Source organism: Aquarana catesbeiana, linkage group LG03 (assembly GCF_042186555.1).
Source record: "Aquarana catesbeiana isolate 2022-GZ linkage group LG03, ASM4218655v1, whole genome shotgun sequence".
NCBI lineage: Eukaryota > Metazoa > Chordata > Amphibia > Anura > Ranidae > Aquarana > Aquarana catesbeiana.
In genome coordinates, this window is record NC_133326.1 from 698,283,288 (window position 1) to 698,301,065 (window position 17,778).

Below are 17,778 nucleotides of genomic sequence, written 5' to 3' on the forward strand. Positions count from 1 at the left end.
CAGCAGCCCCCTCAGCCCCCCTAATACTTACCTGAGCCCCATCTCTGTCCAGCAATGTCCATGAGTGTCTCGGCTGTCCGGGACTCTCTCTTCTATTTGGCTGAGACACAGTAGCGGTGCCATTGGCTCCAGCTGCTGTCAATCAAAGTCAGTTAGCTGAACAGGAGAGAGAGTGTGTGGGCCAAACCACGGCTCTGTGTCTAAATGGCAACAGGGAGATGTGACTCGGCTTGGGTGCCCCCATAGCAAGCTGCTTGCTGTGGGAGCACTCGACAGGAGGGAGGGCCAGGAGCACAGAAGAGGGACTCGAGAAGTGGAGGATCGGGGCTGCTCTGTGTAAACCAACTGCACAGAGCAGGTAAGTATAACATGTTGGTTATTTTAATAGAAAAAAAAAAAAACTTTTCAATCATTTTAATTATTAGAAATGTACATTAAGGATGAGGTTCAAGTTTGGGGTGATGTAGGGTTTGCTCCGAACTCTAGATTTTCACGCTTCTAGGAATGAGTGAACTGAGTGTTCCGCCACCACAGCAACTCTCTGACTGTGCAGGAAGTCATTAATCAGTGGCAGCATTACTACCACTAATGACAGCTTCACTCTCCGTGCTGTGGTTGCTGGGATGCTGCCTGCTCAGTGGTCATTTGTAGAATGGCTCTGTGCCGTTATAAAGTGACTCCCTAATGCATGCATGGGAGTGGCGTCATTGCGATCTGGCCAACCAAGCAGCCAAAGAGTCGGAACCCGGAAGAAAGACCATCAAAAGATGGCAGCACCCTTGACCTACAGGAGCACTGGCAGTGCAGTGCTGGACGGGATCACTAGCCAGGTAAGTCTGTAATAACATGCTAAGCACATTATGGCTAAAACCTCCTGGGGCCTATTTTAAATTTTTTTTTGGGTGATGATTTGATTCCACTTTAACAATCCCCTGTCCAGCAGTGAATTGGTCTGGGGATATGTCATTGGTGTCAGGGCTGGGGTCAGCCCTTCCTTCTCTGAGCTGGCCGCTCAGCTCTTGGCTAATTGCCAGCTCCTATCTCTCCACAGTTACTCAGCTGTTGATGATATCCTGCTCATCAGTCCTGCCTACTTAAGCCGTCCAGTCCAGAGGAGCTCTGCCTTCGCCTTGGTCGCATCATAGAAATTTTCTCCTGCAATCCTGTTCAAGACTTGCTTTTCTGACATCCCTTCAGGCTCCAAGTTCCTGCTTGCTGTTCCACTACATTGATCCCTGACTTCTGGCTTGGCTGACTATCCATTCCAGTTACTGAACTTTGGCTATGTTTTGACTACGTTTTGTTCTTTTTACTTTTATTATTAAACAATTGTGATTTAACTGTACTCGGCCTGATTTCATGGTTTCTGACAATTGGTTGATAGGTTGCCAGAGGCTGCTGGCGTCCTAGCAACCACCATCTTGCTGTGAATGATAGCACTGAAGCTTTTCTGTCACCTGTAGCAAGTGGATTGGAGGAAGAGGATCATCGTGGGACATTTACTTTGTGCTACCTTATCTTTTGGACATTGTTATTATTATTTTTATAAAGCAGTTTATGTTCGTGTGTGTGTGTGATAATATACTTTTTTACTTTTTTGTGAATGAGTAACCAGTGGTACTATGTACTGTACCCATTACACATTCTTATGGAGTGGGTGAATATCTGGGGGCTCCCTTATTTTAAAGGGGGTTTCAGATGCTGATAAGTCCTCCCCACAAACACCTACATCCACTGGGCCAGGGATGTGTGAGGAAGGCCCTTGTCCTCATCAACACATGTGCTTTGCCTGGCAAGATACCCTCCCTATAAAAGATCCACAACAAGGATAAGGGCCTTGTATTGATTTGGGGGGACATTACACTTTTTCTTTGTTTTTTTAAACTGTTATTGGTTGGTATGGTGCACCGTTTGGTTGCTGGTATCAACTGGTAGCAACTGATGATATTATCCCACCTGTTCCACACAGTGTTCTTGGTTGCTAGGATCCAAGCAGTTTCTTTTTTTCTTTTTTTTTTTTTTTTTTCATAGGGTCCCCCTTATAATCCGTACAAGACCCCCATCTAGTATTAGAGTCTGCTATGGATGAAGACAATCAACCTTTTCTAACAGAAGGAACCTGGCAGTGAAATTTGTTTACTGGCAATTTACGGTAAATTATTATTTTTTTCTTTATAAATGTCACATGTGCTTTTATGTACATTGTACATGTGAGACACTTCACAAGCAGGTATAGGCCTCCACCAAGCATTGTAAATAAAGGAATTGCACATCCTAGTGTTTCACTTTAAGCATTATTTTAAAGAGCCGCTCCCACCAATTTGTATTTTTAACCACTTATCCTTAGGTGAAAGTTATGACGTCCTGGACTTTAAGTGGTGAAATGTGGATGATGCCTGCAGCTGGTCCAAATCATTTGGTGGAGGGGGGATTATGGTGTGGGGTTGTTTTTCAGGGGTTGAGCTTGGCCCCTTAGTTCCAGTGAAGGGGACGCTTAAGGTGTCAGCATACCAAGACATTTTGGACAATTTCATGCTCCCAACTTTGTGGGAACAGTTTGGGGATGGCCCCTTCCTGTTGCAACATGACTGCACATCAGTGCACAAAGCAAGGTCCATAAAGACATGGATGAGCAAGTTTGGGGTGGAGGAACTTGACTGGCCTGGGTCCTGACCTAAACCCGATAGAACACCTTTGGGATGAATTCGAGTGGAGACTGTGAGCCAGGCCTTCTCATCCAAAATCAGTGCCTGACCTCACAAATGCACTTCTGGAAGAATGGTCAAACATTCCCATAGACACACTCCTAAACCTTGTGGACAACCTTCCCAGAAGAGTTGAAGCTGTTATAGCTGCAAAGGGTGAGCAAACTCAATATTGAACCCTACGGACTAAGACTGGGATGCCAGTGATGCCGCGTACACACGAGCGGACTTTCCGGCAGACTTGGTCTGGCGGACTGGACTCCGTCGGACATTTCGATCATGTGTGGGCTCCAGTTGACTTTTTTTCACAAAAGTCCGACGGACCTAGAAATAAAACATGTTTCAAATCTCTCTGACGGACTCGAGTCTGGTTGAAAAATCCGCTCGTCTGTATGCTAGTCCGATGGACTAAAACCGACGCTAGGGCGGCTATTGGGTACTGGCTATCAACTTCCTTATTTTAGTCCAGTCGTACGTCATCACGTACGAATCCATCGGACTTTGGTGTGATCATGTGTGTCCAAGTCCTAGTCCATCGAAAAGTCCGCTCGTGTGTACGCGGCATAACTTTCATATGCGTGCAAAGGCAGGTGTCCCAATACTTTTGACAATATAGTGTCATTTTCTGGCAAAAAAGTATGATTTTTACATGTAGAAGAGGAATGCCAGAATTGGCTTGAGCTTGAAGTGGTTAAACATTTTTTTTTTTGTATTGGTTCATATCCCTCTTCTCCCCATCTAAAAGTACCTGCGTAGAAGCTGTTGTAAGCTCTTTAATGTTCTACTATTTTCCGGATACCTAATCTTTCTCACACACTTTAAGTAGCAGCTGTGAAAACTGTGTGTAAAAAATTTACTTTACCTTTAGGAAATTGCACTTCCGCACTCACCTTTGGTAAGAGACTGTGAAGGCTCTCCGTGACATTTCTGAATTTTCTGTTCTGTGGTTCATACTGAATGACTTGTCCCATCAGAGTGTTCTCCTGTGTCATAACCAACGAGTACGAGGCATTGCAACATGTCTGGAAATTTTTCCTATGGAAGATGCTGAGATTTACAATCATTGAACGTATAGGTTGAGCTGCCTATATTTGAAAGGGAACCCTATGAGAACTGCCACATGTGCTGAAATGTGTTTTAAGACAGCAAGCTTTAGGATTGTACTCTTAATTGACTACTTAGGGGTCACAAAACATGTATGGAGCCATACTCTCTCTCTCTCGCTCTTCCTCTCTTCACCTCCTCTCTGCCCCCCTCTTTTTCTCTCTTTCACTTTTCTCTTTTTCTCCTCCCCCCTCTTCCCCCCACACCCCTCTGTCACTCACTCTGTCTCTCAACTTTTGTATCTCCAAATGTAATTCAAATAAGTTTGTTGGTAGGACCAAATACATTTTAGCATTGCCAAAGTGATTCAGGAGTTCGTATTGGTTGGATAGCAAAAGAAGGGGGTAGTAGGAATAGCTACAAGGGCAATTTTTTTGAGGGGCGGGGGGGGGGGGGGGGTGTGATGGAGAATATAAAGAGGGATAGAGGTAAGACCATAATTTAAACCTTGGGTCTCCAGACATTCTAAACAATGGGTCAGTTTACTGTCCTTCAGACTTTAGGGGGGCTGGAATGTGACCATTGGAAGTAGAAAATGGCATCAGTGGGAGTAATCAATGGTCCTTTTTTGACATCAGTGAGAGGAACTGTGCCCCATCTTTGAAGTCATTGAGTGGGAAGAATCATGCCCCATCGTTGGTTTCACTGGGAGGAATTCTGCCTCATCGTCAGTGTCATTTGGAGAAACTATGCCCCATTGTTGGTGTCATTGGGAGGAATTGTGCCCTGTCGTGGCTGTCAGTTGGGGTAATTATGCCCTATTGTTGATGCCAGAGGATTACATTTTGCCCCAAGGGCCAGATAAACACAATCAAAGGGATGCATCTGACCCCCTAGGTCACAGTTTGGAGACCACTGATCTTAACTACTTGCCGCCCGCTGACCGTCAAATGACGGAGGGAGGCTCTTGTTCTGGGTGGACGTCATATGACGGCGCACCTGAATGGCCGCTCCTGCATGTCCGGGGGGGTGCGCATCGTGGCGATCACGGCCGCGCCGTGTTACTAGAACATGGCGCAACCCCCGATCTCTGACGTGGCTCTTTAATTGGTTGCGTCCAGTCACAGCCGGTCACATGTAAACAAGGAAGTGCCGGTAATCGGCACTCCTCGCCTCACATTGACAGAGTGTGTGACGAGGAGAACCGATCAGCAGCATCCCCTCGCAGGGCACAGTAAGAGATGTAATCAGTGGCCTGATGATCAGTGCCCTGATTACATTAGAGCACCAGAAGTGCCAGCAATCAGTGCCCATCTGTGCCCATCAGAGCCAGCAATCAGTGCCGCCTATCAGTGCTGCCCATCAGTAAAGCCTATCAATGATCACCATAAAGCCCATGAGTGCCACCCATCAATGCCCATCAGTGCCCATTAGTGCCGTCCATCAGTGCCACCTATCCATGCCACCTATCAGTGTCCACCAGTGCCGGCTATCAGTCCCCGTCAATGCCACCTATCATTGCCCACCAGTGCCACCTACCAGTGCTCATCAGTGCCACCTAACAGTGCCCATAAGTGCAGAATATTAGTGCCTTATCAGTGCCATGTAATCAGTGCCCAAACGTGCCGCCTCATCAGTGCCCATAAGTGCCACCTCATCAGTGCCCATCAGTGCCGCCTATCCATGCCACCTATCAGCGTCCACCAGTGCCGCCTATCAGTGCTCATCAGTGCCACCTATCAGTGCCCATAAGTGCAGAATATTAGTGCCTCCTCATCAGTGCCACCAAATCAGTGCCCATACGTGCTGCCTCATCAGTGCCCATCAGTGCAGCCTATGAGTACCCATCAGTGCCCCCTCATCAGCACACATCATTGAAGGAGAAAAATTACTTATTTACAGAATTTACTGACAGAAACTAAGAAATACTTTTTTTTTTCTAAATTTTCGGTCTTTTTTTTTTAGTAAACAATAAAAATCCCAGCAGTGATTAAATACCACCAAAGAAAGCTCTATTTGTGTGAAAAAATGATAACAATTTAATTTGGGTACAATGTAGCATGACCGCGCATTTGTCCTTCAACTTGCGACAGAGCTGAAAGCTGAAAAATGGCCTGGGCAGGAAGGGGGTGAAAGTGCCCAGTAGGTAAGTGGTTAACTTACCATTCCAAAAATTGGAACTTTATAGATGCCTTAAATGGTCAACCACACATAATATAAAAAACTTTATTACAATGTATTTTTCTCATAATCTAAAAAAAATCTTTTAGTAACCAACTTCATCAAATGTTCATGGAGGTTCAAAATGTACATAGGTCAATGCATATCACGAGATCACCTGCTTACTTCCCTTCCCCTGGAGGATAAGTTATACCCTTGGATTATAGTTACTTAAAGAGGAACTGCAGTCTGCTCACATCATTTGTAATAAAAACATCTTTGCCATTCTGAAGCTTCCCTCCAACCACTTTTTTTATATATACTGCGATTCTGTACTTGCCAAATATGCTGCAGAAATCTCCCTCCACTGAGTCTGGCCGCAGCCATTTTTACTGTGGGCAGCTGAAGCTGCTGCCTGTTCACTTCCTGGATTTACACAGACACACAGAGGCACACCTGCAGCTCTGCAGCTCTCTTTGGCTGTCTTATGATTCACCCCCTCCCTTCCTGGCAAACTCACATGAGAGTGAGAAAGAGCTGTGCATGATGTCATAAGCCTAGGCTAATGACAAGAAACAGGAAGTGGGCTGTATAAGATATTTACTGGCAGAAAAACATGTTTTACCATCCAAAGTTATAACAACAAGGGCAGAAGATTTAATAAATGGAAAGTTGAAAAAATTACTGAAGGTCCGCTTTAAATGTATGATTTCATTATTTTTGATTGAATATCTGAGGTTTAAGGTCCTGAAGAAGCAGGTTATCTCGAGATATGTGTCGACCTATCTACATTGATCTAATTTTCAACTTCCTAGAACATTTTAAGAAGTTGGTTGATGTCATGACCTCTGGATTTGCAAGTTACTAAAAGACGATCTAACCATGTGAAATACAGCAAGTATATTGTAATAAATTTGAGGCATATATAAAGTCCCAATTTTTGGAATGGTTAGTTAAAGTGGAGTTCCACCCACTTTTACAACTCTTCAGCATCCCTCACTAAACTGTGCACTGTAAACGAATTGGATATTTTAATTTTTTTTTTCTCAGCACTTACTGTACATCTGCTGTATTCATTTTTCACTTCCTCCTCCCTGGCCGCCGCCCATTGCATCATTTCCTGTTTGCAAAGCTTTCTGGGAAGGGGCGGCAACTTCCTCTGACACTGCAGTTGCTATGGAAACCTGACCTGAAACCTACTACACTGCTTGTGCTGCACTGAGCATGTGTGAGATCTGCAAGGATGAGATCCAGGAAGAAATACAGTCTGGCTTCAGATGCCCACACTTAAGATGGCCACGGCCTGCTGTAAGTTTATAAAATAACAAACTACTGCTATAAACTAACAAAATAGACCTTAGTTTACAGACTAACTATACTAGATTACATTAAGCTTGTGTATTATAGGGGTATTTTTTTGGAAATGGAAGATGTTTGGGACGACCAGAACCCTTCCTAGAGCTGGCCGTCCAGCCAAACTGAGCTATCGGGGGAGAAGAGCCTTGGTAAGAGAGGTAAAGAAGAACCCAAAGATCACTGTGGCTGAGCTCTACAAATGCATTCGGGAGATGGGAGAAAGTTGTAGAAAGTTAACCATCACTGCAGCCCTCCACCAGTCGGGGCTTTTTGGCAGAGTGGCACGACGGAAGCCTCTTCTCAGTCAAAGACACATGAAAGCCTGCATGGAGTTTGCTAAAAAACTCCCGAAGGACTCCAAGATGGTGAGAAAAAAGATTCTATGGTCTGATGAGACCAAGATAGAACTTTTTGGCCTTAATTCTAAGCGGTATGTGTGGAGAAAACCAGGCACTGCTCATCACCTGTCCAATACAGTCCCAACAGTGAAGCATGGTGGTGGCAGCATCATGCTATGGGGGTGTTTTTCAGCTGCAGGGACAGGACGACTGGTTGTAATTGAGGGAAAGATGAATACGGCCAAGTACAGGGATATCCTGGACGAAAACCTTCTCCAGAGTGCTCAGGACCTTTAGACTGGGCCGAAGGTTTACCTTCCAACAAGACAATGACCCTAAGCACACAGCTAAAATAACAAAGGAGTGGCTTCACAACAACTCTGTGACTGTTCTTGAATGACCCAGCCAGAGCGCTGACTTAAACCCAATTGAGCATCTTTGGATAGACCTAAAAATGGCTGTCCACCAACGTTTACCATCCAACCTGACAGAACTGGAGAGGATCTGCAAGGAGGAATGGCAGAGGATCCCCAAATCCAGGTGTGAAAAACTTGTTGCATCTTTCCCAAAAAGACTCATGGCTGTATTAGATCAAAAGGGTGCTTCTACTAAATACTGAGGAAAGGGTCTGAATACTTAGGACCATGTGATATTTCAGTTTTTCTTTTTTAATAAATCTGTAAAAATGTCAACAATTCTGTGTTTTTCTGTCAATATGGGGTGCTGTGTGTACATTAATGAGGAAAAAAATGAACTTAAATGATTTTAGCAAATGGCTGCAATATAACAAAGAGTGAAAAATGTAAGGGGGTCTGAATACTTTCAGTCCCCACTGTATATATATATATATATATATATATATATATATATATATATATATATATATATATATATATATATATTATATTATATTATAATAGTGATTTGCAATTGGTTTACTGAGGTTATGGCTAAAGATATCAGTCATAACCCCGGTACTTTTTTCTTTTTCAGCAGAGGGCTGGCTTTCTTAGGAAACCCTAAAGACCTTATTTCTATTACAAGGGATGTTTACATTCCCTGTAAAAGGAATAAAAGTGATAACAAAAATGTAAATGTAAAATGTAAAAATAAAAAGTCAAAAGCAAAATAAATAATAATAATAAAAAAAAGAAATGAAAAAATGAAAGCGCCCCATCCCTCCATGCTCGCATGCAGAAGCGAACACATACGTAAGTCGCACCCCGCATATGTAAACGGTATTCAAACCACATATGTGAAGTATCACCACAAACATTAGAGTGAGAGTAATAATTATAGCACTAGACCTCCTCTGTAACCTCAAACTAGTAACCTTTAAACGCGTTTAAAGCGTCGTCTATGGAGATTTTGAAGTACCATAGTTTGTCGCCATTCCATGAGCATGCGCAATTTTAAAGCGTGACATGTTAGGTATCTATTTACTTGGCGTAATATCATCTTTTTTTACATTGTACAAAAAAATTGGGGTTAACTTCTTACTCAGCCTCAGCAGCCAGGGAAAGTGACAGCCAGACCCAGAAGGGACATTTTGCACATCACTTCTGGGGTCTTATTAGGAAGGGGAGATCAGCAAATGGACATTCACAGGTCTCTCTCTCTCTCCCCCCTTTACGAGACGGCACCCACCATGCCTGTCCTGGGTCAATGGGGTTCACATTAAAGCTTGCATCCTGCTCATCTACCATCCAATGAAGCTAAAGGAGTGCAAATTGTGCCAAACCCAGAAGGGACAATTTGCACATAACTTCCGGGTTCTTAGTAGGAAAAGGAGATCGGCAAATGGACATTCACAGGTCTCTCTATCTCCTTTACCCAACGGCACCCACCATGCCTGTCCTGGGTCAATGGGGTTCACATTAAGCCTATGTTTCCACTATTGCGTCCCCAAAGTCGCGCGATTTACACTGCGACTTTACAATGCGATCTATGTTGTGATTTGATGCGACTTTAAAAACGACTTTGATGTTCTGCGATTTAGCCAGAGTGATGTAATTCCCTATCCTACTTAGTTACTTCCCCTTCCTGTCTTCCACACTCATGTACATCAATATAGGAAGTGATGTATTTGGGAGGAGCAGAGATCATGTGCTTCCGTAGACTTCCGTGGAAGTCGCAACAAAGTCGCGGTGTCAGACATGTACATGCAACTGCATTGCGACTTAATACCTTTCTATGGAAAACAAGTTGCACCGAAGACGGAAAAAAGTAGTGCAAGAACCTTTTTTGGAGAAGCTGCGACTTGAGTCGCACTAATTAGAACGGGGACCATTGAAATACATGGGTTTTGACTTGTCATGCGACTTGACATGTGTCAAGTCGCAAAACAAGTCGCAGTAGTGGAAACATAGCCTTAAGCTTGCATCCTGCTCATCTACTATCCAATGAAGCTAAAGGAGTGCAAATTGTGCCAAACCCAGAAGGGACAATTTGCACATAACTTCCGGGTTCTTAGTAGGAAAAGGAGATCGGCAAATGGACATTCACAGGTCTCTCTATCTCCTTTACCCAACGGCACCCACCATGCCTGTCCTGTGTCAATGGGGTTCACATTAAAGTTTGCAATGTGCTCATCTACCCTCCGAAAAAGCTAAAGGAGTGCAAATCGTGCCAGACTCAGAAGGGACAATTTACACATCACTTCCATGTTCTTAGTAGGAAAGGGAGATCTGCAAATGGAAGTTGACAGGTCTCTCTCTCTCTCTCCTCTACCTGGCCCGCACCTGCCATTCTGGTCCCAGGTCATTGGGGTTCACAAGTTTGCAACTTGCTCAACTGCCCTCCAATGAAGCTAATAAAGTTCAAATCGTACCAGACGAAGAAGGGAAAATTTGCACTTCACTTCAAGGTTCTTAAAAGGAAGGTAAGATCAGCAGATGGACATTCACGGGTCTATCTCACTAGTCTACCCAGTGACACCTGCCATGCCAATCCCAGGTTATGGCGGTTCACATTGAGGCTGGGTTCACACTAATGTGAATTGGATGTAGCTTTCTCTGCATTCAATTAGCATGACAGTAGAGTGTGACCGGCTCTCAATGAAGCCGGTTCACACAGCTATGGGGCGGTCGCAGAGCAGAGTGCAGAAGGGTCCTGAGCGTCTTTGGCTCAGTTTCAGGTCCGAATTCAGGCAAAAATTCGGGCCTGTGCCGTGTACACACGACCGGACTTTTCGACAGCAAAGGTCTGACGGAACAAATCCGTCGGACAATTCAATCATGTGTGGGCTTCATCTGACCTTTTCTGTCTAAAAATCTGACGGACTTTAGAAATAGAACATGTTTCAAATCTTTCCGACGGACTTGAGTCCTATCGAAAAATCCGTTCGTCTGTATGCTAGTCTGAGGGACCAAAAACGACGCAAGGGCAGCTTTTGGCTACTGGCTATGAACTTCCTTATTCTAGTCCGGTAGTACGTCATCATGTTCAAATCAGTCAGACTTTGGTGGGATCGTGTGTAGGCAAGTCCGTTTCATTGGAACTCCATCGGAACTCGGTTGAAAAGGTCCTTCGGAGTTCAGTCCGTCGAAAAGTCCGCTCATGTGTACGCTGCATGATTTGTCCCTGAAACAGAGAACAGGGATGCATCAGATCCCTGCTGCGAGCTGCGACCGAAGACAGTGTGAACCCAGGCCTAAAGATTGCAACTGCAGATTTTTTTGGCCATGTCCTTGAATTACTGAACCCAAGCAGATGTGCTCATCACTTCAGGTCACATGACCTGCAAAAGCTAAGCATTAAGCAGTGAGAACTCCATAGGACACTATAAGCTCCATGACGGGGCAGTAAAATGCAACACAGAATATAACAGAAATATTTATAATTAATGAGCCCCTCAATGTCATTCAGTTAGCAGTTACATGTACTCACAATACAGTTAAAGAAAAGGATCTCAGGGCAATTTGGAGGAGTTATCGTGGGAGCAGAATTTACGGAGTTTAATCATTAGCAACACTAATGAGATGGATCAATATTTACAGATTTCATTATCAAATCTTATTTTATTGGAGCAGAGGCTCACTTCTTCCATCAGGTATAATGAACTCAGCTATTTACTTGTGTAGGAGTGATTACAGTGAGGTTTTATTGTCGCAATTCCCCGGCTCTTCCCGGAATCTGATCATTATTTATGATGCATTTGTTTGAACTGAAATCACTAAGTTCATAAGCTGAATTAGTTGAACAAAGTGTAATGCCTTCATTTTGAAGCGAAAGCTGAAAATGTTATCGGTAACTTGGCTTAATAAAATGTGAACTCAGCAAACAGCCGTATTAAATAATGTTAAAATTCATCCCAATGATACCAGCGATGGGGCACTATTCCTCCCACTGACACCAACAATGCGGCACTATTCCTTCCACTGATGCCAATGATGGGGCACTATTCCTCCCACTTACACCAGTAATGGGGCACTATTCCTCCCAATGACACCAACAATGCAGCACTATTCTTCCCACTGATACCAATGATGGGGTACTATTCCTCCCACTGATACCAGCGATGGGGCACTATTCCTCCCACTGATACCAATGATGGGGCACTATTCCTCCCATTGACACCAATGATGGGACATTATTCCTCCTACTCATACCAATGATAGGGCACTATTCCTCCCAATGACACCAACAATGCGGCACTATTCCTCCCACTGATACCAATGATGGGTTACTATTCCTCCCACTTACACCAGTGATGGGGTGCTATTCCTCCCACTGATACCAGTGATGGGTCATTATTCCTCCCACTAATACCAATGAGGGGGCACTATTCCTCCTACTAATACCAATGATGGGGCACTATTCATCCCACTGACACCAATGATAGGACACTATTCCTCCCACTGATACCAATGATGAGGCACTTATCCTCCCACTGACACCAGCGATCGGGCACTATTCCTCTAACTGACTCTCATGATGGGGCACTATTTCTCTCACTGACACATATGATAGAGCACTATTCCTTTCTCTGACACCAGCGATGGGGCACTATTCCACTCACTGACACATATGACAGGGCACTATTCCTTCCACTGACACTAGCAATGGGGCACTATTCCTCTCACTGGCACATATGATGGGGCACTATTTCTCCCACTGACACCAGCAATGGGGCACTATTCCTTTCACTGCCACATATGATGGGGCACTACTCCTCAAAATTATACTGACGATGTGGCATTTTTCCTCTCACTGACACCAGCGATGGGGCACTATTTCTCCCACTGGCACACATGATGGGGCACTATTCCTCCCACTGACACCAACAATGGGGCACTATTCCTCCCACTGACACCAACAATGGGGCACTATTCCTCCCACTGACACCAACAATGGGGCACTATTCCTCACACTGACACCAACGATGGGGCGCAAGTCCTCCCCCTAATACTAAATGTGCATTGTTTACTCCCCCTGACAATGTCTACTCCCTTTGGCCACAGTTCAGCCCCTAAAGTTTGAAGGACAGTAAACTGGCCCTTTGTTTATAAACCTGTGCTATAGTTGATTTTAGAAGAATAGTGGAAGGAAAAACAGGCAGGCAGCCTGAATGTTTGAATATTTTTGGGACTCTAGCCAATCCCTGGGGGGTGGGGGTCCAGAAGGTGGTGAGAGAACCCACCTGAGCAGAAGGGACAATGTTCCTGGGTACAGTCCTGGAGTAGGAGATGGGGTTCCTCTCCCTGGTGAGGGGCCCTAAAGGAAGCATTGAGGAAGACATTGAGGTCCTAGCTAGGCTTAGCTGGGAGGCCTATTTGCAGCTCCAGGTCCTGGGATCAAGTTTGGTCTGGGGGGATCTCAATGGAGAGAGCCAGGAGGAAATTGGTGGGGAAGAGTCCAGTTGTCCTATGGTGGTGTGAGTCTACATCTCCCTCACTAGGAGGAGCTTGGTGGATATCAACAGGAGGCAACTGATGAGTCTTTGGCTATCTGAGTGGATGATCCCCAATGCTGAAGGAAAGTGACTGTGTCACTTTTAACTCTGGAAGGACTACAGGTCATCAGGAGCATAGGGGTCCACATAGGGGGACATTCAGTGTGTGCAGTGCAGTCAGCGGTTTGTGCAGTGTAGCCAGAAGTTGAGGAGTCCTCAGGTTATCTAGTTCTGCAGTTTTCAGGGTATCTCATGCTCCCTCTCCCTATCTCAGTTCATCTTTCCAATAAAAACCTAAAAAGAAACCCTTATGCCGCACGGCCGGACTTCCCGACAGAAAAAGTCCAATGGGAGCTTTCGGTCGGACATTCCGACCATGTGTATGCCCCATCGGACTTTTTCTGTCGGCATTTCTGACGGACTCAGATATAGAACATGTTCTAAATCTTTCCGTCGGAAATGCCGACAAAGTTTAGCCCATTGGCAAGTCCGGCCTTGTGTACGCGGCATAAGACATACGTTTTTTTCTGAGCCAGTGGAAAAATTAGGAAAATGCTGGGCACATGGCTATGTGAGCTCTTTGGGGGAATAGGACTACATTCACCAGTGGCTCCTACGAGGGTGCGCTACACATGTAAAAATCGGACTTTTTGGCCATATAATTACTTAAGAAACTCATTTCATACTATATTTTTAGAAAGCACAGGCCTTGTAGGATAAAAGTAAGTAGTTGCAATTTTTTATATTGCATGATATTTGTGCAACTGTCTGTATAAAAAAATGTATATTTTCAGGGTAAAATATAATACAATGAATTTGAGAACAAAATGACACATTATAATACCCAATTTTGGGCAAAATATTAAAGAAGGGGAATGCGTTGAATAAATTGATAACCAACATGTCAACTCTTAAAATTATGTGCGCCTATGATATCATAAAAAAAACATTGGTACCCAAAAATCTCCATAGGCAACTGATAGAATTGATCACTCACTGTGCTCAGTCATAACTGTGTTTATTATGCTTCAGTTTGTGAATGAACAGGAGGCCGCTCAGCACAGAGCACTTCCCATTCATCCACTGTTTAGTGCAGAAATTTTAGAAACTTAGGGATTTCTTACACTTGCAATGCCCCGTAAAGAGCATTCTGTATTGGTCATTCATCAGAGGGCGTTTATCAGGCGAGGCATTATGTTGCCTCCTCACCACTTGCTTTAACCCCAAAAAAACTGCACCACATGTTTGCGTGTTGCACACCATTGCGGAGCAATAATGGCATGGCCTCATTCAGGTGAATTGGTTGCATGTGATGGGCAATATTGCCCCACACCCCCTCATTGACTCATTTCTTTTTCTTTAGAAATGTCATTTTAGCTGCAGCATGTTCTGTACATCCTACAGATGGGCCACTTTACAGGCAGACTAAGGGGACCCCCAGGCACTATATTTTAAGGAATTTTTTATTTTTATTGTTTCACTTAAAGTGGGAACTCCACTTTAACCACTTGCCGACCGCCGCAGATATACCCTGTTTCCCCGAAAATAAGACCTAGCGTGATTGTCAGTGATGGCTGCAATATAAGCCCTACCCCCCAAATAAGCCCCAGTTAAAATCCTTGTAGGTCTTTTTTTCAGGGTAGGGCTTATTTTCGGGGGAAACAGGGTAGGGCTTATTTGGGGGGTAGGGCTTATATTGCAACCATCACCGACAATCACGCTAGGTCTTATTTTTGGGGAAACAGCGTACGGCTTGGCTGCGTGAACCGACATATCTGTACGTCAGTCCGTACATGAGATGGGAGCTCGTGCGCGGGTCTGGCGGACTCAATGTCTGCCGGCCACCCGCAGTCGCGGTACAGAGAGGCAGAACGGGGATCTTCCTATGTAAACAAGGTGGATCCCCATTCTGACAGGGAACAACTCTGAGATCTGCTGTTCCTAGTGATCAGGAACAGCGATCTCTGTGTTGTCCCCGTAAGCCCATCCCCCACACAGTTAGAACACACCCAAGGAACACAGTTAACCCCTTGATCGCCCCCTAGTGTTAACCCCTTCCCTGGCAGTGTCATTTATACATTGATCAGTGCATTTTTTTAGCACTGATCACTGTATTGGTGTCACTGGTCCCCAAAAAGTGGCACTTAGGATCAAATTTGTCCACCTCAATGTCGCAGTCCAGCTAAACATTGCAGATCGCCGCCATTACCAGTAAACAACAATTAAGTCCCTAAATCTATCCCCTATTTTGTACACGCTATAACCTTTGCGCAAACCAATCAAAATACGCTTATTGGGATTTTTTTTTAACGAACAATATGTAGCAGAATACATATTGCCCTATATTTATGAAAAAATAAGATTTTTTACATATTTATTTGGATGTGTATTATAGCAAAAAGTTAAAAATGTTGTTTTTTGTCACTCTTTTTTTGTTTATAACGCAAAAAATAAAAACTGCAGAGGTGATCAAATACCACCAAAAGTAAGCTCCATTTGTGGGGAAAAAAAAGGCATCAAATTTGTTTGGGTACAATATCGCATGACCGTGCAATTGTCAGTTAAAGCAACTAAGTGCCGTATCGCAAAATCAAGGGGGCAAATCCTTCCAGGGCTGAAGTGGTTAAGTGAAACAATAAAAATTAAAAATTCCTTTAAATATAGTGCCTAGGGGGTCCCCTTAGTCTGCCTGTAAAGTGGCGCATCTGTAACATATATAGAACGTGCTGCAGCAAAAATGACATTTCTATAGCAAAAAAAAAAAAAAAGAGTCAAATCACATTAAATTGGTTGCAATTTATTTTAAAAAAATAAAGAAAAAGACAGCGTTTATGTGAATGAGTAGCAGGTACATAGTACCCCTACTCATTCACCAAAAAATTGGCAAAAAGTAATAAACACAAGAGACAAGTTTTTGACAATTCCTTTATTAAAAAATAGTGTCCCTCGATGTAAAGCCACCTTCAGTCATGCCGCCTGCCGACCCGTAAAATAGAAAAAAATCAAAAGCGCTTAACCTCCTAGGAGGCCTCCCGCCGTATGCTTGCTCTGCGCTTTGATATTTCTTATATAGGTGAGTGGCGGAATCACTAGGCTATGTCATGCGGTGGCATCGCTCCCTTTCTGACATCACAGACTGGTGCATGCTGGGTCTGTGACGTCACAAGCGCAAAGGAGGCATATGGCACGAGGCCCCCCCGGAAGCGAGAGAGTTTTTTTCTTTTTTTATTCTTCGGGTTGGCGGGGCACCCCATACTCATTCACATAGGGGGGCTGGCATATGTTAAAGAAGGCTTCCAAATTCCGATAAGCCCCCTACCCGCAGACCCCGGCAACCACAGCCCAGGGTTGTCGGGAAGAGGCCCTTGACCCTATCAACATGGGGGCAAGGTGCTTTGGGGCGGGGGGGCTCCCAAAGTACCAAATCCCCCATGTTGAGGGCATGTGGCCTGGTATGGTTCGGGGGGGCGCACATCCCCCCCCCTTTCCTGACATGCCAGGCTGCATGCCCAGATAAGGGTCTGGTATGGGTTTAAGGGGGGACCCCATGTAATTTTTTTTTTAAATGTTGGCGTGGGGTTCCCCTTGAAATCTATACCAGGACCTGGTATGGACTGGAGGGGTACCCCATGCAGTATTTTAAAACTTTTTTCTTTTGCCGGGCAATTGCCAGCATAAACAAAACTAATTTTAACTGATTTCATCTAAATTCGTTACTATTGGTTACTATGTCATTCGGAGATTCTGATAAATCCAAATCTCTGGATAACCAAAGATTTGTCCGAATTTGTATTCGGACCGAAACAAATTGCGCATGTCTACTTTGCAGCTTAAGTGGGGGGGCATGAAAATGCAGCTTAGCCATATCTTTTTACCCCCTCCTGCCACCCCAAGTATAAACCAGTCATTAAAGAACGAGGGATGGTACGTAACAGGAAAGAAAAATATCCTGGTGTCTGAAGTGTGGAAATCTCATCTCCTCCAAATACAGAATGATTTTCATTGTGGGAACTTGCGCTTCCTTGAATGGAGCATAGGAGTGAAAAGGGTGGGCATAGTTGGCACTTGATGAGTGCCTTTCACAGTTGTATCTGCAGCACCAAAAGAGCCTTGCTGCAGGGGTTTCCAGGGGCAAAGGACTTCGGATTACTACTGAACATAGCAGTCACCAGAAAACAGGACACACTTCCATCATGGTGAGTAATGACAGCTTGAAAACTGAATTACAGGCAATATGTAGACATGTGCACTGACAAAAAATGTGTTCATTTTCGTTTCATTC

At 44.3% G+C, this 17,778-nt stretch overlaps 1 protein-coding gene across 1 annotated transcript in view; it reads right to left on the minus strand.

Annotated features, from left to right (window-relative positions):
- LOC141133583 (alpha-2,8-sialyltransferase 8E-like) overlaps nucleotides 1–17,778 on the minus strand; it is a 53,527-nt gene that overhangs the window by 16,272 nt on the left and 19,477 nt on the right. Inside the window, exon 4 of the mRNA XM_073623045.1 lies at nucleotides 3,596–3,740. Within this exon, the coding sequence (XP_073479146.1) occupies nucleotides 3,596–3,740 (145 nt within the window). The remainder of the gene's footprint in view (nucleotides 1–3,595; nucleotides 3,741–17,778) is intronic.